The sequence below is a fragment of the Malania oleifera genome, chromosome 4 (assembly GCF_029873635.1).
Source record: "Malania oleifera isolate guangnan ecotype guangnan chromosome 4, ASM2987363v1, whole genome shotgun sequence".
NCBI lineage: Eukaryota > Viridiplantae > Streptophyta > Magnoliopsida > Santalales > Ximeniaceae > Malania > Malania oleifera.
In genome coordinates, this window is record NC_080420.1 from 98,935,767 (window position 1) to 98,961,789 (window position 26,023).

The 26,023-nt window shown below is 36.4% G+C and overlaps 1 protein-coding gene across 5 annotated transcripts in view; it reads left to right on the top strand.

The window, feature by feature from the left end:
- LOC131153535 (protein CHROMATIN REMODELING 20) overlaps nt 1-26,023 on the top strand; it is a 119,580-nt gene that overhangs the window by 66,175 nt on the left and 27,382 nt on the right. For all 5 annotated transcript variants that reach the window (XM_058105887.1, XM_058105890.1, XM_058105888.1 and 2 more), the window contains 4 exons: nt 7,928-8,069; nt 9,942-10,091; nt 10,177-10,232; nt 10,324-10,627. In XM_058105887.1, the coding sequence (XP_057961870.1) occupies nt 7,928-8,069; nt 9,942-10,091; nt 10,177-10,232; nt 10,324-10,627 (652 nt within the window). The remainder of the gene's footprint in view (nt 1-7,927; nt 8,070-9,941; nt 10,092-10,176; nt 10,233-10,323; nt 10,628-26,023) is intronic.

Consider the following 26,023-nt stretch of genomic DNA (forward strand, 5'->3'; position numbering starts at 1 on the left):
AGATCCTCCAATAGAAAGTACAATAGGAGGAGGACAAAAAGTCCTCCAAAGATCAAAAGTGAACAACTAGAAAATTGTAATAATGCTGCGTTCCAATACTTTACCAGATCAGGTAGTGCACCCAAAAAAACAAAAGCCAAAGGCATGGGGCCAGAAAGACATAGGGCTAGAAAGAGGCCAATCAAGAGGAGCCTAGGCGCAATGGTAAATTTGTTGCTGTGTGACCTAGAGGTCATGAGTTGGAGGCAGGCTGCATACTACAGACCCACTGTGGTCTGCCCTTCCCTGGACCCCGCATATGCGGGAGCTTGTGCACCAGGCTGCACTTTTTCTCCATCCAAAAAATCTACAAAATAACAAACATCATGTTGTGCCATAAAACTCTTCCCTTTCCACTTGAGCTGAAACTCTGGAATCTCACTTGTAGAAAATCACCTACCGCCTGAGATAGCTTCCAAACTTCACCAAAGCACAAAAGGAGGATACTCTTGAGATTTGTTGCCACCCTACAATCAAGTTAAAGGTGAGCATTCTTTTCATTAGACTTGTGGCACATCACACATATCTGGGCTGATGGCCTTATGAGGCCATCTTGTTTTGCAACAAATCATGTGTGTTAATCATGTTTGAAGTCAAAATATAGATGAATATCTGAATCTTGAAAAGAACCTTTGCCTTCCAAATGATGTGCTTTTAAGGGATGCCTATTTTGTTGCTTTAAATATGGTTTTCTATCCATTCTTCTTTCTCTTTTTGTTCATTAGTTTATTTTTATTTTTTATTGTTTCTATTTAGTTTTTTGTTTTCCTTTTTCTTTGATCAGTTGATGTTGTTGCTTTTTGTACATTTCTTTTATACAAGGAGTCACACACTTAGGTGCTTTTTGTTTGTTATTCCTCGGCGCTTATTTGTTCCTAGGCTTTGTTTTATACTTTCCTTGTTAAATATAACCATTCCCGCTTTGAAATCATATGAAGCCTCAGATAATGAACTCTCATATTTTATTTTCACCTTATCATTTCTGATCACCAGTCGTCATCTTTGATTGAATTTATTGAAATTTGAGGATCACTGTTGTCACCTCTGTTGACCTTGTTCCACCTTGTGGTACCTGTTGTCATGTTTAGTATTCTTTCGTCACCATCTTTGTTAATTTCTTAATCTTTCGATCTTTAATCGCAGACATTCCATCCAATTTCTTAATTATTTCAACTTTTTAACTTTACCAATCTTATAAGCTTATTTCGTTGGCAATCTAAGTTATCTTATACCATAATCAAAATTAAAAATGGAGGGGGAAATTTTTTAATTTTGTTGATTGGAGAATAAGTCCATTGTATGCCTGAGTTTGTGGGTAGGCGGATGTCATTTGTGGTGCTGAATAATGAAGAATTTTAGTGTCTTTCATCAAATTTTATCATTTTGATCAGGGCATTGTGGGCTTGATAAAAGTACTGGAGGTTTGCTGCTCAGGGTGGAAGGTGTTTATCTTCACCTGAAGTTTCTTGGGAATAAGAGGGGGAAGTTTGTTTGTAAAGGTAGAATCATTGAGGACAGAGCAGATCTGTTCAGTTCCCAGGAGGCGTTGAAGGTAGCGGGTGGTGGCTATTGTTTAGTTCCTTGATATAGTGTTTTGTTAGTGAAGGGGGGCATTCGAAGATTGAAGGGATTATGTATTTCTGTAACGATTGTGGTGAGACAAATATACGAATGATAGAATGAGGCTCGAATATATCCTAAGTGGGTGTTCTTTGTTCAGTTCTGGCGAATTGAGGATTAGTTTCTGGCAAGGTGGTGGCTCAATATTTTCGGGGCCTATTGTGAATAATCTGGGTAGTGGTTTGAATGTTTGGTGAAATGCTGGGAAGGGGAGTGGATCTTGGGATCTGGTTAGGGTGGAAACTTCTGTGGAAAGTTTAAAAAGAAGGGGCTCATGATATTGGGCTTGATGTTAATGGGCTTAATGAAGTTAATGAAGAAAATCTCCTACAAGGCTTTTATAAATATAAGGGGAATGGGCTTATAATTAGGAATGATTTGATAAGTAAAAGAAAGGTTGTTGTTAAAAATAATAATTGTGCTGATATTGGGCTTGAAGGAGTCCAAAGTGTTAGGAAGTCGGGTATTGTAATTCCTATAGGCCTGGAGAGGAGGGAGGGCAAGGAACAAATCAGTACTGAGATGCAAGGGGCTGAGGAGCAGATTGATGTATGCCCACTGCAAGAGTTTGAGGAAAGACAATGAGAATTTTTTGTTTTGTGTCTGATTACAACTTGGAGATTTTTTTTGTGAATTTGAAATGGGATCATTGGTTGATCAATTGATGGAGGAAAAATGGGTGGATGAAGATCTATTGGTTCATTCTCCAAGTAGCCTACACTATGATCTTTCACATGATATTCTAGTGGTGTTGGTGACGACTTATTGTTTAGGCAGAGTGAGGAGGGTGATGATGCATCTAGGACGTTCTATGAAGAAGCAAAGGTTGGTGTTTGCGAGTTAAAGAACCCAGACACGATCAAGTACAAAATTTAATTGAAGAGGGGTCTTTGGCTATTGTTTCTTCAAGTGAGTGTCCACCCATTGATACCATCGATGAGGCTGTTCTTGATGGTGAGGAGAACTTTTTGTGGAGGATAAAGAGGTGAAAGGTACCCATCAGTTTGTGGTTTATGTTGGTTCATGGTCGTACTATACCCACACTTGGATTTTATTTTTGGGATGAGCTGTATGTTGCTTATGGGTTGTGCTATCCTAATGGGTTGAAGGAGGAGATTTTATTATTGTGAGATTTTCCAAGGAAGAAAAAGGGAGGTAAATTAAAAATACGTTTGATAGGTTTACTAAGGATTGTGGGATAAAAGATCTTCCTTTTGGCAATGCATTTTTTTGGTTGTCAATTTTTATTTAATTTTATTATTTAGGGGGGCGGGGGGGGGGGGGGGGGTTGGTTAGCTAGGAATTTGAAAGTTTATTGTTTCAAGTGAGTCGGAGGATGAGTTTTCAAAACCTTTCATAGGAGGTGTTGGCTAGGTCCGTGTCAATCATTTCCCTATTCTATTAGTATCTAGTGAGGCCAATAGGGGTCCGACTCCATTTACATTTGAAATTATGTGGCACTTATTTCTTTGGTTTGGACTATTTGGAGGGAGAAGGTTGGGAACGTATTAGGTTCATTAAAAAACCTAAGTGGTTAAAAGAAGAGTCAAGAAAATGAAATAATGAAGTTTTTTTGGAATCTGGGATGTTAGGACTTACGATTAAGAAAAATATCATTTTTTGGGTGAGCTTGAGTTGTTGGGCCGGAAAAAAGAAGGGGCTCTTTTGGATTGTGATAAGACTTAAGAGTGTATTGTTGCATTGAAAAATGAGTGGAAGAGGTGATTTTAAGGGAAATAAGAGTTTTGGGCAAAAGGCTAAATTTAATCGGGTTAGGGTGGAGTCCTCTTTCTAGAGGGCTGGTTAAGTGGATGGAATGACTATTTGAGGAAAATGTGGTCAAGGTAGTTGTGTTTGGAATAGTGAGGAACAAGGCTATGGGTTTGAATGGGTTTAGAATTGTTAAGAAGTAGTGGAGGAGGATTTGATGAAGATTTTCAATGAGTTCTATATTAATGGAATTTTGGGCAGGTGTTAATTGTACTTTCATCACTTTGGTGGCTAAAAAGAATAAGTAGATTATGGTTACCGGTTTTGGGCCTATTAGTTTTGTTTCTAATGTGTGTAAGGTCATTGCTGAAATTCTAGTGTATAGGTTGAGTTTTGTGATAAAAGATACTATTTCTTAGGCTCAAGGTGCTTTTGTGTGCATAGGCAAATTGTGGATGCTATTTTAGTGGCAAACATGGGCTTAAATTTCCACGAAATTGTTGAAATTTCCATCGAAATTTTCGATTTCCGTCGCCCTCGAAATCGAAATGGCAGTCAATTTCCGTATTACATAATTTCCGTCGAAATCTCAACGAATCATCCGAAATTTATTGAAATCTCGAAATTTTAGCGAAACTTGTCGAAATTTCAACTATACAATGAAATTTCGTCGTAATTTAAATGAAAGATTTAGGAGTCAAAGTGAAATTTCTCTTTTAATTTATTTTATTTATTTTATCGAAACAAAAGATTATGACAAGTGCTTTTGAAATTATATGAAAAAAATAAACTTACAGTAACATTTTATTTAATCGTTCATGTCTAAATTATCATTATTTTATAATAAATAATATTTAAATGATTTATGAATTTCATTTGTGTTAATTGAGTATGTTTAATGTACATTGTCTGACAAATATTTTTGATACAAATACTATTTTACAACTTTTTCACCTCATACAAAACAGAGATGAATTTAATTTGTTATATATTAGTCCTAAAACTTATATTATTATGTTAACCATTTCTAAAGTTTCACAAAGCATTCCATGCTTTACTACTAATTTCCATTATTTTTTCAAATCGAAATCAAAATTGATATTGAAATCGAAATTTTTCGTCGAAATTGCAATTTAAGACCTTGGTGGGAAATGAGGTTGTTGAGGATGTTTGTTGGAGGAGAGGGAAGGGGATTGTGTTTAAGGTAGATTTTGAATAGGTTTAAATTGTATTAGTTGGAATTTTCTTGATAAAATTTTTAAAAGGGGTTTGTGATAGATGGAGGACTTGGATGAGGGTGTGTTTGTCTAATGCCTACTTTTTCAATCACGCATAAATGGAGAGCCTAAGTTGTTGTTTAAAGCTTCAAGGAGGGTTAGACAAGAGGATCTGCTTTCTCCTTTTTCCTTCGTTCTTGTGGTTGATGTCTTGATTAGATTAGTTAATAGGGCTGTTGATAGAGGTTTTGTGAATGGGATTTGGTGGTGGAGTAAGAGGTTTGTGGTGTCTCATCTTGTGGGTGACACTATTTTCGGGATGATAAGGAGTCCTTGTGAAATGTGATTACTATTTTGCAATTTATCTTTGCAGACTTTTGGTTTGAAAATAAATTTGGGAAAGAGTGGCTTAACTTGTATTAACGTGAGTGGGGCTAGATCTTGGAGTTATCTACATTGTATTATTCTACAGCGGTCTTTACTTATTAGGAGTGCTATCAGTTGGCAATCCTAGATTGGTTGGGTCTTTTGGAATTTTGTTGTGGAGAAGGTGTCTAAGCAGTTAGATGGGTGCAAGGATGCCTTATTCTCTTGTAACGTGTGGCATCACCCTCATTAGGCTTGTTTTTCTAGTATTCCTCTTTATGCTTTCTTTGTCTTTAAAACTCAAGTTGGGGTAGACAGAAATATTGAGAGCATGATGTAGGCGGCTTCATGAAACTGCAGCCGACACATACTTGGGAGAGAGGGGGAGGAGAGGAGAGAGGAAGAAGAAGAAGGAAGAAGATATAAGTGGGGGAAATCACACTTCGCTTCACAATTCAAATTCATCAATATCATAACTCTTACATGGGTTTCACACCCTATTCATAAGATTGCCTATTAAAAATACTATACATGAACCCCTACAGATACACAAAATTACCAAAAAAAAAAACTCCTAAATTACCAAACATTACAGAGAAAGCCTGGAATACACATTATCCTATGCTAGTTACACTAAACAAACAATTAACTATTAACTAAGCCAAACAATCCCTCAACTGAACTCTTCTGAATTAGTCTCCAACAAGGGGTAACCATGGTACGACTTTTGGTCCACCATCAAAGAGTCGTGATGTATTCTTATGGTTTGGGATTGGGGACAAGAGGGATTATATATCAAACATAGTATCGGGGTGGGGGGGGGGTGTTGGGGTTGAGTCTTGTTAGGTTGATGTCTAAAATCATTGTTTTGATGGGTAAATGGCTTTTGCAATTTCCTTAGCAAAGTCTTCTTTTTGGTACAAAGTTTTTGGAAGTAAATTTGGTTTGCAGGGAAATGATCTGATGCTAATGTGGGGTTTAGAACTTGAGGTGTTCTCTGGAGAGCCTTGGGAGTGTATTTCAAAGATATATCCCCCTTTTACCCCTCATACTAAATTTATTGTGGGTAATGGTCTCTACCAAGGTCTTAAATTTCGATTTCGACTCAAATTTCGAAGCTCCAAAAGAACGGAAATTTCGATTTCGATGTTAATTTCGATTTCGATTTGAAAAAATAAAGGAAACTAGTAGTAAAGCATGGAATTCTTTGTGAAACTTTAGAAATGGTTAACAAATATAATAATATAAGTTTTAAGACTAATATATTACAAATTAAATACATCTATGTTTTGTATAGGGTGGAAAAGTTTTAAAATAGTATGTGTATCAAACATGTTTGTAAGATAATGTACATTAAACAGATTCAATTAATGCAAATGAAATTCATAATTCATTTAAATATTATTTATTATACAAATATTGATAATTTAGACATGAATGGTTAAATAAAATATTACTATAAGTTTATTTTTTCATATAATTTCAAAAGTACTTGTGGTAACCTTTTGTTTCAATAAAATAAATTAAAAGAGAAATTTCACTTCAGTCTTGAATCTCTCGTTTGAATTTTGATGAAATTTCATTGTATAGTTAAAATTTCGACAAATTTAGCTAAAATTTTGAGGTTTCGATAAATTTCGAGGTTTCGATAAATTTCGGATGATTTGTTGAGATTTCGACGGAAATTATGCAAGACGGAAATCGACTGACATTTTGATTTCTAGGGCGACGGAAATCGGAAATTTTGACGGAAATTTCGACAATTTTGTGGAAATTTAAGACCATGGTCTCTACATTTGGTTGGGAAGATATTTGGGTGGGTGATTCATCACTCTGCACTTCTTTTTCTCCTTTATATTGGCTGTCCTCTTTGCACAAACAACCTATTTTGTTCTCCTCCTCCTCCTTTTCAATTGAGGATGATATCTCTTGGGACTCCCATTTCTGTAGGTCTGTTAATGATAGGGAGGTGTTGGAGCTTCCATCCTTATTATGTTTATTGGAGGGTAATTGCCTTTCTTTTGGGATGGGTTATCAGTTGTGGGCCCTGAATTCATCAGGGGAGTATTCCTATAAATATTTTCTCCTTTTTTGAGCATTTGATGCATAAAAACATCTCTTGATTGAGTTAACACTAACAATCTGTTGAAGAGTAAGGTTCTTTTAAGGTTTTATGCCCGTACATGAATTATTTATGTTTGACAGTTCAGAATCTATTTTCTCAGTTGTTTCTTCATTGCTTTTTTCATGAAGGGTGCAGAAATAATTTATTTGGTTCTTTGGAGAAAATTGGGTATCTGGAGTTCTTGGAGGTTGTTTTGGCTGTTTCTTTTTCTGGATCTGAGAGGAGTATAGATAGCTTGGCACTGTGGTGGTTTGGGTTCTTTGCTGTTTCATGGGAGATTTGGTTGGAGCCAAAAATGTGGAGTGCATGCATATTCAGGGGAAAGAAGATGTGTTTGTCTATGCAATGTGGAATGCTGCTAGTTGCTTTAGAGGATTGTCCTTTTCAGACCAGCAGCATGACTGGCGGGGGTGTTGTTTAATTTTTAATTCTTTTAGTTCTTTTATTTTCTAAGGAAGATTTCTTATGCTCCTTTTTTGTACTCTTCTCCTCTCTTAAATAAACTCTCTTTGTTTCTTTTTCCTATCATAAAATAATCATTACCGTTTGCTTTTGGCTACACAGTGATTTTGCTCCATTCACGAATTTCTTCTGAAACTTTTATATATATATATATAATTATTTTTTTTATGTGCAATGAGTGTACTTGGTTTATTCCTTTGAGGTTTTTTAGTGGAACATTTTCTTTTCACTAATCCACTAAAAAATTGCCAACCTCCTGCATTATCATCGGAATGATTATCTTTTTAAATTTTTATTCAATTGATTTAAGTCCTTCCATTTTTGTAATCATTCGAAATCATTAACTTCTGTGAAATGTTTTTTTGGTGATATGGTTCCATTCTATTAGGGAGAGGAGAGTAGAACTGCTAGCAAAGTGGAGAGCTAAAGGTGGCGTCTTCTTGATTGGATATGCTGCCTTTCGAAACTTATCATTGGGTAAGCATGTAAAGGATCGACACATGGCTAGAGAAATTTGCTGTGCCCTTCAGGTGATTTCTTTGGCTTTCAAATTTTAGTTTAAATCATTGCTTTTGGAGTTGAACCAGTATGCAAACTGTTGGTTTGACAACTGTTGATTTCAAGTAATTTAAGATGAAATGAAAATTTGGGGCTAGTTAGGCAGTTAGATTACTTTCCAGCACCCCCTCAAGTGGGCTTCCCTAGGTTCATGTCTGTTATACATTGTTGGCCCACAAGCTAAAGTGGTAATCCTACGTAGTATCAGTGCGGGTTTCCAGGAGGTCCTGGGTTCTGATCTTGTTGCCTGCGCTTGCTGTGTGGTGTTAAAACAAAATTATTGTATTCCTCATGATCGGTGTTATTTATAGTGTGTTTGTCTTTCCATATGTTGTCGGGCTGCACATGTGGAGTGTTAAAGCTTGATATAATTGTTTGGCCCACAACTTGATAGGTTAAGCTTTTAGGTGAAGTGGTAATGTAACCGTGTCATTCGTTCCTCCTACTCTTACCCACCCATCCACCCTCAAAAGAAATTCGAGATGAAATAGAGTAGTAGAACCGTGCTAAAATTTTAAAATGTATCTATTCAACTTCGCGTTAGAGTGGTTGAGTTGAACCTTGATCTTACTTTTAGTGGGATTGGTTGGGTTATTGTCTTGATGTCTCCTGCATTTTATCATTTCTCTATTATTTCTCTTTTCCTTCTTGTTATGTCTTTCTGGGAGGATACATCATCCTCATTGATATTCTCTTATCTTTTAATAAAATATTTTTTGTACAAGTGAGAACTTTTTAGTACTGTAATGGAATGTGTCTTGATGGTGTCAGCTGCAAATTTATTTGTTCAAATAATCTGTTATTTTGAAGTTAAGAAGATTATAAATTTCCATTGACCTGCAGTTTTAAAACTATTATATTCTTTAAAATCATTGGTTATGGGTCATGTGCATTATGCATGAAAGTTTTGCGATATTAAAATTCCAAAAAAAAAAAAAAAAACAAAAAAACTTTGATGTGTAATTGTTTATTGACCTTAAGATGCAATGTGGGTCAGGATGACCTGGAGATTCCAGTTCAAGTAGTCTAGTCCAATATATTTCTCGCAATGTGCCCTTATTTTTCTGCCTTGTGACTATAATATATATTTTTATTTTATGTCTTTTTGGTGGGCACCGTTGGACATAATTCTTGAATGCTGATGTAATAGGCAAAGATTTAAACACACACAGATATATTTATTTATTTTTTTATATATTGCTGCGTAACCTTTGGTAGATTGGAGAATTAATGTAAAATGCTAGCGACCATCACTCAAAATGATGGATAATGGATGAAAGGTGTAATTTTTGATATAATTTGTATATCCATATCGAGTGATTAAAATAATTTTTTAAAGTTGTACCTTTTTTTTTCCATTTAAAATCTTTAATGGGGGGTGTCAACCAATGGGGGAAAACTTGTAATTCTTCAATCCAAAATGATGCATGGTCTTCTCTCTGCCCCAATCAATGACAATGATGAAACATGACCATGATGGTTCTCTGTGCTCTTGTAGATCACTACTTTAATCAATGATTTAGTTTTATATTTGATAGGGAAATCTCAACTCAAGTTTGCAAGGGTATAAAATACTGTGATAATTTATTTATTTATTTTTAAGTATCAACCATACTGACACCTGAATTTTCGGTTTTGCATCTTTTAATGGAAAATTTGTGAAAAAGTTCCTCATTTTACATGAAAGTTTTCTGACAGCATAAGTTATTGTGCATCATAATATGTGGTCCTGTTTTATTAAAGGAAACCTATTTTTCATAGACAAGTGCAAATCTGGGAACCTTTTAAAAAAAAAAAAAAAAATCTATTTCTATGATTTCATATAATATACATTTCTTCATTAGGATGGACCTGATATACTGGTTTGTGATGAGGCCCACATGATCAAGAACACCAGGGCTGATACTACTCAAGCCTTGAAGCAAGTGAAGTGTCAGAGACGGATTGCGTTAACTGGATCGCCGTTGCAGAACAATCTTATGGAATATTATTGTGTAAGTTTACTTATGGTTTATTATTTTGCAAAGCATGTGAAGTTATTATCTGTTGTGATTCCTATTGAAATTTTGTCTGGGGCAGATGGTTGATTTTGTAAGAGAGGGATTTCTTGGCAGCAGCCATGAATTTAGGAACCGGCAAGCCTTCTTCCCTGATATGATGTTGATTATTTTTTACCTTTTTTAAGCTTTAGTTCCATAACCCTCAATGTCATTTCCATTTTTGCAGCTTCCAGAATCCCATAGAAAATGGTCAGCATACAAATTCAACGTCTGAGGATGTAAAAATCATGAACCAGCGATCTCACATCCTCTATGAACAATTAAAAGGTTTTGTCCAAAGAATGGACATGAATGTGGTGAAGAAGGACTTGCCACCCAAAACTGTCTTTGTAATAGCTGTGAAGCTTTCTCCCTTGCAGAGAAAATTATATAAGAGATTTCTTGAAGTGCATGGGTTCACGAACTATAAGGTTTCCACTGAAAAGATAAAAAAGAGAAGTTTCTTTGCGGGTTACCAGGCCTTAGCTCAGGTACATGCTGCATTCTTATTGCACCTAAAGATTCCAAAGGTGCTTTTTTGCATGCGTCATTGATTAATAAGTGTGCATGTTTGATGTTAAGCTTGCTGGACTTGAAAATAATTTCCTTTTTATATATATTCACATGCATGTGAGCTCCCATGAGCCACATACAAGATTTGAGTGCCAAAAATATAAATAATCTAAATTTAATAATTTGATGACATCGTTTTGTAACAAGAATCAGATTTTTACAGATTGAGTTTTGGTTGACTTTATAGCATTTTAACTGAGGAATTATTATTATTACAACTATTCTTGGGGTAGGAAAAGAAGAAATTTTATTGTAGAGTATAGGATATACAAAAACGGGCATAAGTAATCCTTCTTATAAGAGATGAGAACCAAAAAGTTAAAAAAAAGATGGTGAAAACAAAATTTCCATCCAGAATCACACTGAAGATGAAAAAAAAAAAGGCAGCCCTTTAACCAGCTGCAAAAGCCCAAACTGATGCCATATACTGTATCCTATCCTTGAGCACAGAGAATATAGCTTTATCCCTGTGAAAAAAATGCAAGCATTGCTCTCCAAATAAATACCTTACAATACAGCAAAAAGCCAACATCTTCACAAGGCTGAACCATCTCTGCTATTTCCAAATCTCTAAAAGAGATGCTTGACAAATGCTCTACCAATTATGCTCAAACCCAATACTCTCCAATAATTCAAAGTGTTTCTTTTAAACCCTCCGAAAAAATGTATGGTGAAGGAATGAGTAAGTAGCAGTTTTTGAACTTACAAAGCATGATGGACAAACTGGAGATAGAGCCTTAAAAGGCCTTCTGCTCTGCAACAAACTACAGTAAGAGCAACTAACTGAGTAAAAGCCTTAATATAAGAGGGGACTTGGGCCCTTCCAAGTGGCACAATGAAGCAGGAAAGACAGATTTGCAAGGGTCAAGAAACTCAAGAAAAGATTTGCAAGAGTACACCCTTGAAGAGTCTAGAACTCAAAACCAATTTTCCCTCCTGGTGCAATGACAAATATTTTCCACCAAGTCTTTACAAATAAGAGAGCTCCAATACCTCCCTATCAGTAAGAGACCTGTGAAAATGAAAATCCCAAGAGAGTTTATACCCATTTCAATGTAATAAGGATAAGAAAGATCCATATATAAAGAGGAAAGCTTATGCAACTGAGTTAAGGAAGTGCAAAGTGGGGATTGACCCATCCAAGTGTCTTCACAAAGCTTGATGCAGTTTCCATTGCCTACAATAAATTTGGTGTAATAAGAAAAGGGGCAGCCTGGTGCACAAAGCTTCCGCGTATGCGGGGTTCGGGGAAGGGGTGGACCACAATGGGTTTATAGTACACAGCCTTACCTTGCATTTTTGCAATAGGATGTTTCTACGCCACGAATCCATGACACCTCCAGGTCACATGGCAACAACCTTACCGTTGTGCCTAAGCTCCCCTTCCGGATAGATAGAGGATGGATATGCAAAATACACTTCCAAGGGCTTTCAAAAGAGCATCTTAGCCCCATATTGGCATCCCACTCACTACCCTTGTGAAATTTTATTTTAATCTCAGGGATTTTCCTTCAAAATGCCAAAGAGTTTTACCCATTAAGGCAATGTTTTTGGACACCAAATTTTCAAGGCCCCAACAAACTCCTGCCTCCACACGCACACACCCTCCGCCCCACCAATTTTTTTTTTTGAGACTTACAATCTCCCAGCTAACCAAATGATCCCTATTGACCAAAGAAAATCTCTCACCACTCTCTCATCCTCTCGAGGAATTATTATTATTATAAATATTATTATTATTAGTAGAGAAAGTGTGGCGTACCGCGTACGTCCAAGGGAGAGAGGAAGAGAGAACAAGATGAAATTTAGGAAACCTAGTCATTTTCATTAAAGTGCAACAAGGAGGTGCCACTGCTGCCTCCTCATAACTAGCGCAAGGTTTGGAAAGTTCCAAGTCCATAGACAATGGGGGAGCATGTGATCAATTGATTATTGATGGGATGAATTTCCCAGAGTTAGGGCTCCTTTCTGATGATTATTGATGGGATGAATTTCCCCTAGGGCAGTTTTCCCATGCAATGAAGGCAACTTTGGTTGACAAAATAAAGGATTTCTAACGGTCTTGTTATCCTAACATGAACATAAACCAATTAGATGGAAAAAGAGAGAATAGCGTGTTGATAAGTTCACCTGCCCCCAAGATAACTATTCATTTCCTGCTATAATATCTGTTTTTTACTTTATTGCTGGGGGCTGGAGTATTCCAGATGTTTTTCTGGCACACTATGAGGCTGACCTCAACCCTTTTGTTAGATTCCTAGAGAAAGAATTGACAGGAAAAAATGCCATTTTTGTTGAGGGTCCACCTTGGATCATCCAGTTGCTCAAAGGGTGAACAATATAATTTTTTCCAAGAACATTAGCATAGTTGTTAAGTTCCAAATCATTAGCATTCCTCACAAATGGGATGTCTAGGATGAATCTTTCTTAGGAAGGTGGAAATGCTAGCCAACTCTTGCCTTTTTGTCCTTTGCCAAATAGAAGAGATTAGGATGTTGGATGTGAAGAGATGTTCCAGACTGAATATCATGCCGGAAAAAGATTCTGTCTTCATTATCCACCTTGATTCATTGAAGAAAAGATTTTATCCCAACCATTTTGTAATCCATTTTCAAGCCATCACTTTGAAAGGCTCGCAAGTTTCTTTGGATATCCAACCGTTACGATCAAGCCCATATTTAGCCACAATAATATTCTCTAATCAAAAGTTTCTCCTTCATAAATCTCCAAAGCCATTTGTCCAATAAAGCTTTGTCAAACACAACAAGAAAAATTTAACACCTAAACCTTCTCATTAAAGAGGAGGTTTGACAATTTTCCATTTGATGTATGGTACTTAAAACATCCACTGTGATGGCTCAAAGGAATCTTTTTTTGAACAGTGTCGAGTATTTGAGCGATTGAGCTAGGGATAGAGAACAAGGACATGTAGTATACGAGGAGATATGAGAGAGTGCTCTTGATGAGGGTAGATTTTCTACCTTTTGAAATGTAGTTTCTCTTCTACATGCATGTTTTTCTCAAGTTTCCTTACAATGGGATTTTTATGTTTAAACTTAGCTCTAAGAGGCAGCCCTTGATATTTCATGGGAGGTTCCCCAACCTACAGCCAGAATATCTTGTAGGGGATGAAATTTGAGTCGATAGGGATAACTACATAAGCTTGCTTTTTCGAAAGTTGACTTTAAGACTCGAAATAGCCTCAAAGCACAGAAGGATACCTCTTAAGTTCAGAATATATTTAGGATGAGCACCACAAAAAATGATCGGGTCATTTGCGTAGAGGAGGTGAGATAATTCTATCTTGGATCCATTTCTATCAATTTGGATTCCTTTGAACATACCCTCCTTGTTAGCTTTAATAAGAAGTCCACCGAGGGCATACATAATGTGAATAAAAAAGTAGAGATGAGAGAGGATCTTCTAGTAAATTTGTTGATCTTTTCTAATTTAGAACTTGGTTTCACATTCTTGTCGAACTCAAATCCCAAACTTGGTGAGAGAAAAAGAGTTGAAAGTAGGCCTAGCAAAACGGGTTCAGACCCAACAAGTCACCCGTGACCTGCTCGGTTAAAACGTGTCCGAGTTTATGAAAGTCAATCCGTTTATAAATAGGTCAACCCATGACCCGCTCATTTATAAACGGGTCAATCTGGCTTTAGGGCGGGTGACCCGTTTACTTGGCTCTTGTTCAATACGACAATAACCGAAACCCAGAAATGAGAAAACCCTAAATCCTATCCCTAATTCCTTGCTGCGGCTGCCTCCTCTAGTCCTCCTGTTGCTTTAGTCCAGCTCCTCGATTCGTTGTCCCGTCCTCAGGTCCTCAACTGCTGCAACTCAGTCTCAGCACCTCCGGTGTGGCACAGGCGGGGTTGTCATGCTCTTCGAAGATGACAAGGTGAAAGGCCTTCAAAATTCAAATCCTTAAAGATCTGATTTTGATTTAAACCTCTTCTTCTTCTTCTCCTCCTCCCTCAACCAAGAGAGACTGATTGAGAGATGAGAGATGAGAGATCTGCTTTTGATAATTTAATTTCTTTGCTTTAAATTTTAAAATAATTAAATTATATTTTTAAACGAGTAATCCGTGATCCGTCTGTTTAATAAACGGGAGGGTTAGGGTTTATAAGGCCGTGACTTGTTTAACCTTGACCCGTTTACGTCCTGACTCGTTCCCAACCCGTCCGGAACCAGCTCGTGAACCCATTTTGCCACCCCTAATTGAAACTTGGTGAATAAAGAAGGGTATTTGTTTCAAGCATAAAAGCTCCTAATCACTCTTGCTTTTATATGTAGTATGTGTGTGTATATTATTCTATTTTTTCTTAAAATTGCCGATAGTCACGTTATAGTTTTGGTTGTGAGTACCTAAAGACTATGAAGCGTATTTTTGGGGGATGGAGAGTGAGGGGGTAGTTCTCTAAATTTCATTCTCACATGGCTTAGTAAATAAATATAACTCTGGAATGTTGATTTAGTTGTAGACTTGTAGAATATATAACATGTATAAGTTGATAAGACCCTAGGATTTAATTGTAGAGAAATTGGGGAAATTGTAAGGATGGAAAATAGAAAGAGAAGTAGAGTTCATCACTTTAAGGGAATCTGCTCCAAATTAGCCAAGGTCTATAATTATGTTATTGCTTGAGTGAAATGCCCTGTAGGGTAACATAAATATAGCACAGGGAACCCTACTCCTATTAGGGATGTAAAGTAACCCAATCGAGTCCTTAGTTGACCCAATCCTAATTGATTTGGGAATCTTAACACATTAAATAAAAATTCCAAAATTAAATAGATTCCCAATTGATTTGGGAATCATAACACATTAATTAGAAATCCCAATTGATTTGGGAATCATAACATTAAATAGAAATCCCAATATATTTGGGAATCTTGACACATTAATTAGAAATCCCAATTGGTTTGGGAATCCTAACATTCTTGCCTCCTTCAAATTACCCTTGTCCTTAAGGTTGAGCAGTGATAAACCCCAGGAATCTCTCCTCCAAGCATTTTCAGCTCGTAAGTGGGACCAGTGAATTAAAACTTTTGTGATGTCTCGACTTCTAGATTTGACCACTCGGCGATCTAAAATTGATTGTGGCTGCACTTGAACCTTAGAATAGGTAAGGTTGGAAAATTTCATTCATGAGACTTTGGTAGGTCAAAAGTGCGTTGGTTAAACCAAAAGGCACAACCGTGGTCTTAAAATTCCACGACATTGCCGGAATTTTTGTCAAAATTTCTTCTTTCCATCACCTTCGAAATTGATATGCTAGTCAATTTCTGTTTTGCATAATTTTCATTGAAATTTCAACGAATCATTCAAAATTTATCGAAATCTCAAAACTTTAGTGAAAGTTATCAAATTTTTTTCATTGTACAATGAAATTTCCTTAGATCTCAAATGTGAGATTTATATGGAAAGTAAAATTTCTCTTTTAATTTATCTTATTTTTTAATGGGAAAAAGATTATTACAAAGGCTTTTGAAATTGTATGAAAGAGTAAACCTACGACAACAATTTATGTAATCATTTATGTCTAAATTATCTTTATTTGTATAATAATAAATAAAAACCCACAACAACAATTTATTTAATCATTTATGTCCAAATTATCTTTATTTGTATAATAATAAATAATATATATCTGATTTATGGATTTCATTTACATTAACGGAATTTAAGTAATGCACATATTATATTATGAATATGTTTATTACATATTATGCTATGAATTTACTCTACAAATATGTTTAATACACACATTTATTACAACTATTGCACCTCATACACAACATAGATGTATTTAGTTTGAATACATTACTCCTAAAACTTACATTATAATGCCTATTATCCATTTCTAAAGTTTAATAAAAGAATACCATTCTTTAGTACTAATATCCATAATTTTTTCAAATCAAAATCGAAATTTCCATAGAAATGTTTGTACGTTTGGAGCTTCTAAGCTTTAGTCAAAATCAAAATTTAAGACCTTGGGTGGGCATAACCATGAACTAGTAATAGCCATTGTGTTTTTTAAATGCAGTCTTTGATTGTCTTCCTTATGTACACATGGTCTTAAATTTTGACGAAATCGTCAAAATTTTTTATTTTCGTCACCTTCGAATTGAAATGGCTCGATTTTACATAATTTCCATTGAAATTTTGACAAATCATTCAAAATTTATCGAAATCTGGAAATTTTTGTGAAACTTGTCGAAGTTTTAACTATAGATTGAAATTTGCTCGAAATTCAAATGAGAGATTTAGGAGCAAAGTGATATTTCTCTCTTAATTTAATTTATTCTTTTATTGAAACATAAAAATTATTACAAGAGCTTTTGAAATTATATGAAAGAAAAAACTTGCTTGGAGGTCGCAGGTTCGAGGTGTGGAACCAGCCTCTTGCAAAAATTCAAGGTAAGGCTGCGTACAATGGACCCATTGTGGTCCGCCCCTTCGCCGGACCCCGCATATGTGGGAGCTTTGTGCAGTGGGCTGCCTTTTTTTAACAAGTTGCTACAGTATATTTTACCTAGCCATTGTTGTCTAAATTATCATTATTTGTACAATAAATAATATTTAAATGATTTTAAGAATTTCATTTTTATTTATTGAATATGTTTAATACAATTTTTCCACCTCATACACAACATAAATGTATTTAACTTGTAATATATTAGGCGTAAAACTTATATTATTTCATCTATTAACTATTTCAAAAGTTGCATAAAAGAATTCCGTACTTAACTGCTGATTTCCATTATTTTTTCAAATTGAAATCAAAATTGACATCAAAATTGAATTTTTTGTTGAAATTTTCGCACTTTTGAAGATTCGAAATTTGACTCAAAATCGAAATTTAAGACCTTGTATGTACCTGAATTTGGTGATAGCTTGATCTCAGGTCGAGTTTTGTGAACTTCTGGGTACCTCGAAATTTATCTAACAAGTCATTCAGAACAGGGATAGGATATTAATCCTTCACAGCATTCTTGTATAGCGCTTGAACAATCATCTGCCAAGAGCCATGCTTCTTCTTCACTGATAAGGCAGGAGAAGAATATGGATTGACGCTTGATTGAATTATGCCAGCATCTAACATTTCTTTCGGTATTTTCTTTTTTTTGCTTTCTAAAAATAAGGGTAGTGATAAGGATGAACATTTGTAGCGACATTACCTGGCAATTGAGGAATGTGGTAATCATGTGTTTGCTAAGGTGGCCACAGGGCCTGTGGCTCCACAAATAGGTCAAAATATTATGAAATAAAAGATTGCAGCCCTTTATCCTGGTCAGATTGATGTTCTAACTCCTCTCGTGCTTGAAGTTGTACTAGGCAGCCATGTTGCTCCTTTTTAAGGAGCTTCTCCATATGATGGCTTGAAATTGTAGTGACATTACCATAACATTTGCTTTTTAGAGTCACTCTTTGGCCGTTCATGATGAACTTCATCACCTGTTTAGAAAAATTCCAAGCTATATCACTTAAAGTCCTTTTAACCATTCAATACCTAAAACCACTTCGTTGTCTTCTAGTGGCAGCAAAAAGAAATCAACATTCAACCCATGATTCTGCCGAAATCAACATACGATCCATGAATCTGCATAGTAAGTTTAACCTTAGCACACTTGCTTTGACGTGTCAAGGTCCTTCCATTTGCAATCTTCACATCAAACTTTTCACATTGCTCAATAGAATAGGATAGCTGTTTAGCAATTTTAGTGTTCTTGAAACTATTAGTGCTACTCAATCAATTAAGATAGTAACAAGTTGGCATTTCAGGAAGCCATTTATTTGCATGGTTTGAGGATTAGCATATACCTAGCTAAAGGTTGAACTGATGATGTCATATATTCATTATTGTCATCAGGTTCCATACAATCAATGCAGTCATCCTCAACCTCTTCTGGCTCCTCCATTGTTTCAACCATCAAGAGTTGTCCCTTTTTGCAACGGAGCAACGAAGCTCTCTGTACCACTTCTCATTAATGCCATTACAATCCCTTTGTCATTCGTTCATTCAATTCTTCCTGAGTCAATTGTTTGGTAGAAGGATTGTGAGGAGCCGGTGGTGTGATAGTGCCGCTGACATTTTGCTTGGGTCTTGCTGGAGTGACGTCGTTCTTCTCCTGACTTCTCTTCTTTTAACCATGCAAAGGAAATTGCTGCGGCCATAGTCTGTAGCCAACGCACTTTGACCTCACCACGAATGTCAAGTAGGTGACATTCGATAAAAGTATCGATGAATTGGCTTTCACTCCAATCTTTAGTCTTTTTTCATAGCCTCTAAAATCGTGTCTAGTACTCTATGACAATGCTAGTTTGGCGTATTTTGGCAAGCTCTCCCGCAATATTCTCATATCCAATGGCTGAAATTGGACAAGTAATCTAGAAACAAAATTTTCCCTCGATGGCATTCCATGATGAGCTTCAAACCAATCATATACCATTGAATAGCATTGCCATCCTGAGAAATAGCAGCAATCTCGAATTTAGATGTTTCTCGACTGCGGTGAAACAAAAGAATTTTTCAGCACTATAAACCCAACTAGTAGGGTCATCATTGTCTCACTGGGGAAATTCCACCTTCATATGAGAAAAGACGATGATCACGGTCTCCTTGGTAACCTCATTCGTGCATGTATGACTGCTCTCTATAATTAGTCAATGTAGAGGCATCATCTTCTCTCTCTTTATTGGAAGATGTAACAAGTAGTTTAGATAGTGATGCCAGAATCTCTTCAAATAAAGTCTTAAACATAGTGCTAAGTTCAGCTTTTACCCTAGCTTCCATCTGGGTCTCTGCTGAATTTTCTGAGGCTACTGCATATGAATGAAGATCAAGAAATCCAAGATCTTGCTTTTGTCAGCGGGTTAATGACATCCACAAGAACATCAACTCTGAGACCTTGGGGTTTTATTGTAGAGAAAGTGGAAATTGAAAGGATGGAAAATAAAAAGAGAAAATAGGGTTGATCACTTCAAGGAGATCTGCCTTCAAATTAACCGAAGGCTATGGATTATGTTATTGCTTGAATGAAAAAGCCCTGCAGTGTTACATATATATAGTGTAGGGAACTCGACTCCTATTAGGAATTTAAAATATCCCAATCCAAGTCCTTAATGGACCCAATGCTAATTGATTTGGGAATCCTATCACATTAAATAAAAATCCGAACATTAAATAAAATCCCAAATTCTCAATTGACTTGGGAATCATAACACATTAATTAGAAATCCCAATTGATTTGGGTCATAAAATTAAATTGAAATCCCAATTGATTTGGGAATTCTAACACATTATTGGAAATCTCAGTTGGTTTTGGAATCGTAGCACAAACATGCAGATCATAGATGCAAACTTGATGTCAACGTTAATTTTTAGATTTAGGTCACTTTTCATTCACGGAATAGAATAAAATAGGGTGGGGGGATGTAAAAATTGGATTGGCATATAATAATTTAGTTTATAGAATTAGGGCTGGAATGGAATCGAAATTGAGGCCTCAATTCTCAATTCGATGTTCGGCTTGTGTAAATGAGTGTGGGTTGAATTTGGACATAATGCTAATTTCCAGACTTCCTGCAAGTAGGAATTACAATTCCATTCGTAGCAATGGCAACTATAATAATTGGTCACATTTATTTATTTATTTTTTTTTTGTTTTTTTTTTTTGGAGAAGGTAATTGTTAGGAAAGGTTTTGAGGATGTGTGGAGGAAGTGGATTGGAGTTATTTGATCTCAACCTACCTGTCTGTCATTGTTAATGGTCCACGTAGAAAGTGGTTTAGGGCTTCCAGCAAAGGGATCTGGATGCTTTTGCATGCTGAGGGTCTAGCAGCAATCAGAGGTTTATCTATTGGGTACTATGCTGTTTCTTGAGGACAATGTTGAGAAATTCAAGAAGTTAATTATTTTGCTGGAAAATTTTTAAAAGATTTTGTGGTGAAAGATCAGCTTGACCAAGAGTGGGGTGGCAGGTAGGGCATAGAGAGGCTTAAAATTCTGGGGCCTTATAGTTCGTTAGATTGTTGCTGCCCTATTTTGGTCTCCCTCTTGGGTCCAATCGGAACTTTGTGGCTTTTTGGGACAGTGTGATCTAGATGGTTGGTAGGAGGTTGGAGGGGTGGAAGAGTGTGTTTCCATCTCTTGGGGATTGGGTTACACTTATTTGGTGTCTTCCTCTCCAACATTTATATTTACTTCTATCCATTTTTAGAGTGCCCAATGTGGTGTGGGCTTTTTTGAGACTGATGCTTGACTTTCTTTTGCCGGATTCTGTGGAGATCTAGGTTAACTCCCCATGGCACAAGGTGAGAAAAGGTAAATATGGGATTCATTGAAATGAGCGGAAGACTAGAGTTAGTGGCATTATTTCTCAAGCCAGCCCCAAGAAGTTCATTTCCCAGTTTGCATAGAACCTTCAAGGATTGCTCAACCTGTCTTTGTCAGTTAAAGGAAAGAGTTGTGTTCTTAGCATCTCTTTGGGCCACTCATTTGGGTTTTTTTGCCGTTAGTTGCTGCCTGACCATTGAAGGGATTGGAAGGCAGCTCTTTTGTTACTTTTTTGTTGTTGCTTTGTTTTTCAGACAATGTTTTGTCCTATTATTCTACCTTGCTTGTTCCTTAATAATTTTTTCTTATCCAAGAAAACGAAAAAGAACAACAACAACAATTATAACAATGACAGGATCAATAATAATAACAATAATGTTTTTTGTGTTTTTAAAAATGTAAATGTAAAAATCATGAAGATCCAAAAATGCAGAAATTTTCAATGAAATAAGGTTTAGTTAAAGTCATTTACTTGAATGATTACAAAATTAATTAATTTTGCATTAGGAGTATTTTAAAAAAAATGGCTTCATTTTTATTCCATTAAATCCGCCACTGAAAAATACTGAAAACTAGAAAGGAATTATCGTTGTAATTAATTTGAAATTGCAGTATGTTTGATTTGAAAATTGAATTATTTTTCATTCAATTATAGCAAGTCATTGTATGGGACTATCCAAATACAGAAATTCTGATAGCAATTCAATTTCTTCCTAGATTTCTTCTTGCTTCAATTCCATTCCCCAAACCAAATATTGTGCAATTTGAAATAAATACTCATGCAATAGCTTGTATCATTTCACTTGACATGGAGTAGGATGGGAATAGAAATTCTTATGGTAGAATTTGGGAATAGTTTATCTGTTCCATGTTGAAGGCTTTTTGAGAAGAAGAATAACCATTCTTATTAAATTTCACGAGACATGATTACAAGATAAATAGTAGAGGAAGGCCACCAAATTAGGAAAGGCCACAAAATCAGCAGATCTCTAGGCTAGAAAACCGGAAACATAAACTACTAGAATCTGAAATAGCAATTTTAGATTTTATTTGCAAAAAATAAAATTTCCTAATTTATTCCCTTGAAATCCGACACCCCCCCTCAAGTTGGAACATAGATATCTATAATGCCTACCTTGCTTACAAAGAACTCAAAACTAGGTCTGAAAAGTCCTTTGGTGAGGATATCGACTATTTTTTCAGTAGTAGGAACAAAAGGCATGCAAACAGCTCCACTATCAATCTTCTCTTTTGTGAAATGTCTGTCAATCTCTACATGCTTCTTGTGATCATGTTGTACTGGTTTTTGAGCAATACTTATGGCAGCTTTGTTGTCACAATACAACTTCATTGGCATGTTTGCTGGCACCGCAGCTCTTCCAGAATTCTGTTCAGCCATTGCATCTCAAAGACTCCATTAGCCATAGCCCTATATTCTGCCTCGGCACTGCTCCTTGCAACCACATTCTGTTTCTTGCTTCGTCATGTGGCCGTATTTTGCTAGACATAAGTACGGTATGCTGACGTGGATCTCCTGTCAATAACAGAGGCCGCCCAATCTGCGTTAGTGTTTGCCTCTATGTTCAGCTGTGTGATCTTATGGAAGAGTAAACCCTTGCTTGGTGTACTTTTCAAATATCTTAGAATCTGATAAACTGCTTCAAGATGTTTCTCGTAGGGTGAATGCATAAACTGGCTTACAAAACTCACAACAAAAGCAATATTGGGCCGTGTATGTGATAAGTAAATTATCTTTCCTACCAACTTTCGATACTGAGTTGTATTCACTAGATCACCTTCCTTGTCATTCCCGAGCTTCTGATTGGGATCTATTGGAGTGTCTGCTGGCCTAAAAGCGCTCATCCCAGTCTCCTTAAGGAGGTCAAGGACATACTGCCGTTGGGAGACAACAATCCCTTGCTTCGACTGAGCAACCTCCATTCCAAGGAAATACCTCAAAGATCCTAAGTCCTTGATCTCAAATGTTGATGAGAGGGAAGTCTTCAATCGGTTCATCTCAAGTACGTCATCTCCAATGAGAATTATTTCGTCTACATACGCAATCATTATCGCTATCTTCCCATCCTGTGAATGTCTTATAAACATGGTATGATCACCTTGCCCTTGAGTATACACCTGACTTTTAACAAGTTGGGTGAATTTCTTAAACCAAGCTCTTGGTGACTGTTGTAACCCGTATAAGGACTTCTTCAGTTTACACACCTTTGTGCCAAACTTTTCACCAAATCTTGGAGGTGCATCCATGTACACTTATTCCTCTAGGTATCCATTGAGAAATGCATTTTTTACTTCCAATTGTTGCAGAGGCCAGTCACGATTAGTTGCAAGTGACAAAAGAACTCTTACAAAGTTTAGCTTTGCGACTGGGGCAAATGTCTCCAAGTAATCAATGCCATAAGTTTGAGTGAATCCTTTGGCGACCAATCGAGCTTTATACCATTCTAAAGAACCATCAGATTTATACTTGACTGTAAACACCCATTTGCACCCTACAGTTGCCTTTCCTCTTGGTAGATCAACTAACTCCCACGTGCCATTTTTTTCAAGAGCTTTCATCTCCTCGAAGACAGCCTCCTTCCACTCAGGAACTTTCAGAGCATCCTGCACGGTATTAGGAATCTCCATACAAGACAATTGTGAGGTAAAAGGACAAAAAACTGGTGAGAGATTTTCATATGACACATAATTGGACAATGGATGTTGGGTGCAAGACCTCACACTCTTCCGGATAGAAATGGGAAGTTTAGAATCATTGAACTTAGGATTGGAATTAGAGTTGGGGTCAAAAACTAGAGGACTCAGAATTCGAAGATGAAATGGACTAAACATGAGTTGAAGGCTCGGTGAGGACATTGCTTGGAGGGTTTTTGGATTTTGGACAGTGTAAAGGATTGGAAGACCCTTTCTTTCGAGTTGTCCTCGGTCGTGAGTAGACAATGTCAAATGGTACCAACGCTGTTGTGTGTTTTTCTGTTTCTCATTTGTTAGTCATTATACATGAACATCATGATATGGCACTGTAGGAAGGCTTGCCTTTTCAATATCTAAAAAAATCGACTCACTTTCTCTTGGTATAATATTTTCTCCTGGTATAATGAAGCTTGGGTTTTCAGGTTGAATAATCAAAGTTGGAGAAGGATCATTTTGCACGTCTTCAATTTTGAAAAAATCATGTAACACAGCTGAGTCTTTGTCTTGGTTCCCCCCTGAAGATGAGGCGTAAAATAGATGTAATTCAAAGAATGTAACATCCATAGTAACATACATTTTTTTGGAAATGGGTTCAAAACATTTATACCCCTTTTGAGTGGGAGCATAACCAACAAACACACATGTTGTGGCTCGGGGTTTCAAGTTTTCCTCGATTATGGCTATGAATATGAACAAAAGCGTTACAACCAAATATCTTTAGTGGTAAAGAATAAGAAAGCTGATTTGTTGGATAAAACTTATGAAAAACGTCAAAAGGTGTTTCAAAGCTTGAAACCTTATAAGGCGTTCTATTTATGAGATATATAGTAGTAAGAACGACTTCACCCCAAATATATTTAGGTACCTGATTGGTAAAAAGCAATGCTCAAGCTACTTCCAATAAGTGTTTGTTTTTTATTTCAGCCAAACCATTTGTTGCGGAGTGTCGACACAAGAGCTTTGATGAACAATTTCTTTTTCAAGAAAAAATTGGCCCGAAATGTTTTTGAAATATTCTTGCCCATTATCACTCTGCAATATTTGAATATTTTTTTGAAATTGTGTTTGTACCATGGTGTAAATTTTTTTTAAAATTGTTTCCACTTCAGATTTTTCCTTCATCAAATAAACCCAACTTAATCTCGTGTGATCATCAATAAAGGTCGCAAACCATTTTTTGCCAGAATACGTAGATGTTCTACATAGGCCCCATATATCACTACGATTCACAGTAAATGGTGTAGCTGGTTTGTGGGGTTGGGTGGAAAAGGATGCATGATGATGTTTAGCAAACTGACAAACCTCACTTTGAAAAGAAGATGGACCTTTAATCCGAAATAAATTGGGAAACAAGTATTTTAAATATTGAAAACTAGGATGGCCTAACCTATAATGACATAACATGATATCATTATCGTTGAAAACTGAAACAGAATTTAAGCAAGTACTTTGACATTGTCTACTCGAGTTAGGTCCATCATCAAAATAGAAGAGTCCATCTTTTTCCTTAGCACTACCAATCATCCTCCCCGTGGTCAAATCCTGTAACTCACCATAAGAAGAGTAGAAATTAGCTTGAAATTGATGATCAGAGGTAATTTTACTGATGGAAAGAAAATTGCTTGACAAATTGGGAACGTGGAGCACATCATGGAGAGTTTGATAGTTCCTATCCCGGTAATTACAGAGAGTGAACCATCTGCAATTTTGACCTTTTAATGCCTGCACACGGACTATAGGATGAGAACAATTTGGAGCAACCAGTCATATGATCGGTTGCGCCAGAATCAATTATCCAAGAATGAAGAGTAAGGAATAACACCTAAAAACGCAGTAGCAAGAGAGTTACCCTTCTGTACCGAAGAACAAGACGGAGTTAAGGACAGGTTTTGAGATTGAAACAATTTGTACAGCTGTTCTAATTGCTCCCTGGTAAAAGGGAGTGCATCTGAGTTGGTAGAAGGCTCCTGAGTCTCTTTAGCAGTGGCTTGGTAGGCGTGACTGTCACGTTTGAATTTTGGGTTCTAGTTTGCTAGTTTACCATGAAGCTTCCAACACGTCTCCTTTGTATGCCACGATTTTTTGCAATGCTCACACTACGGTTTCTTATGCCCGTCGTTGTCAGAATCAACAACTCTTGACACAAGAGCAGAGGTCTCAGGTTCCAGGTTGAAACCAGGTTCGGTGGTGCGCAGCATGATTTTTCTCCTTGACTCCTCAAGTCTAACTTCAGAAAAATCTTCCCGAATAGAA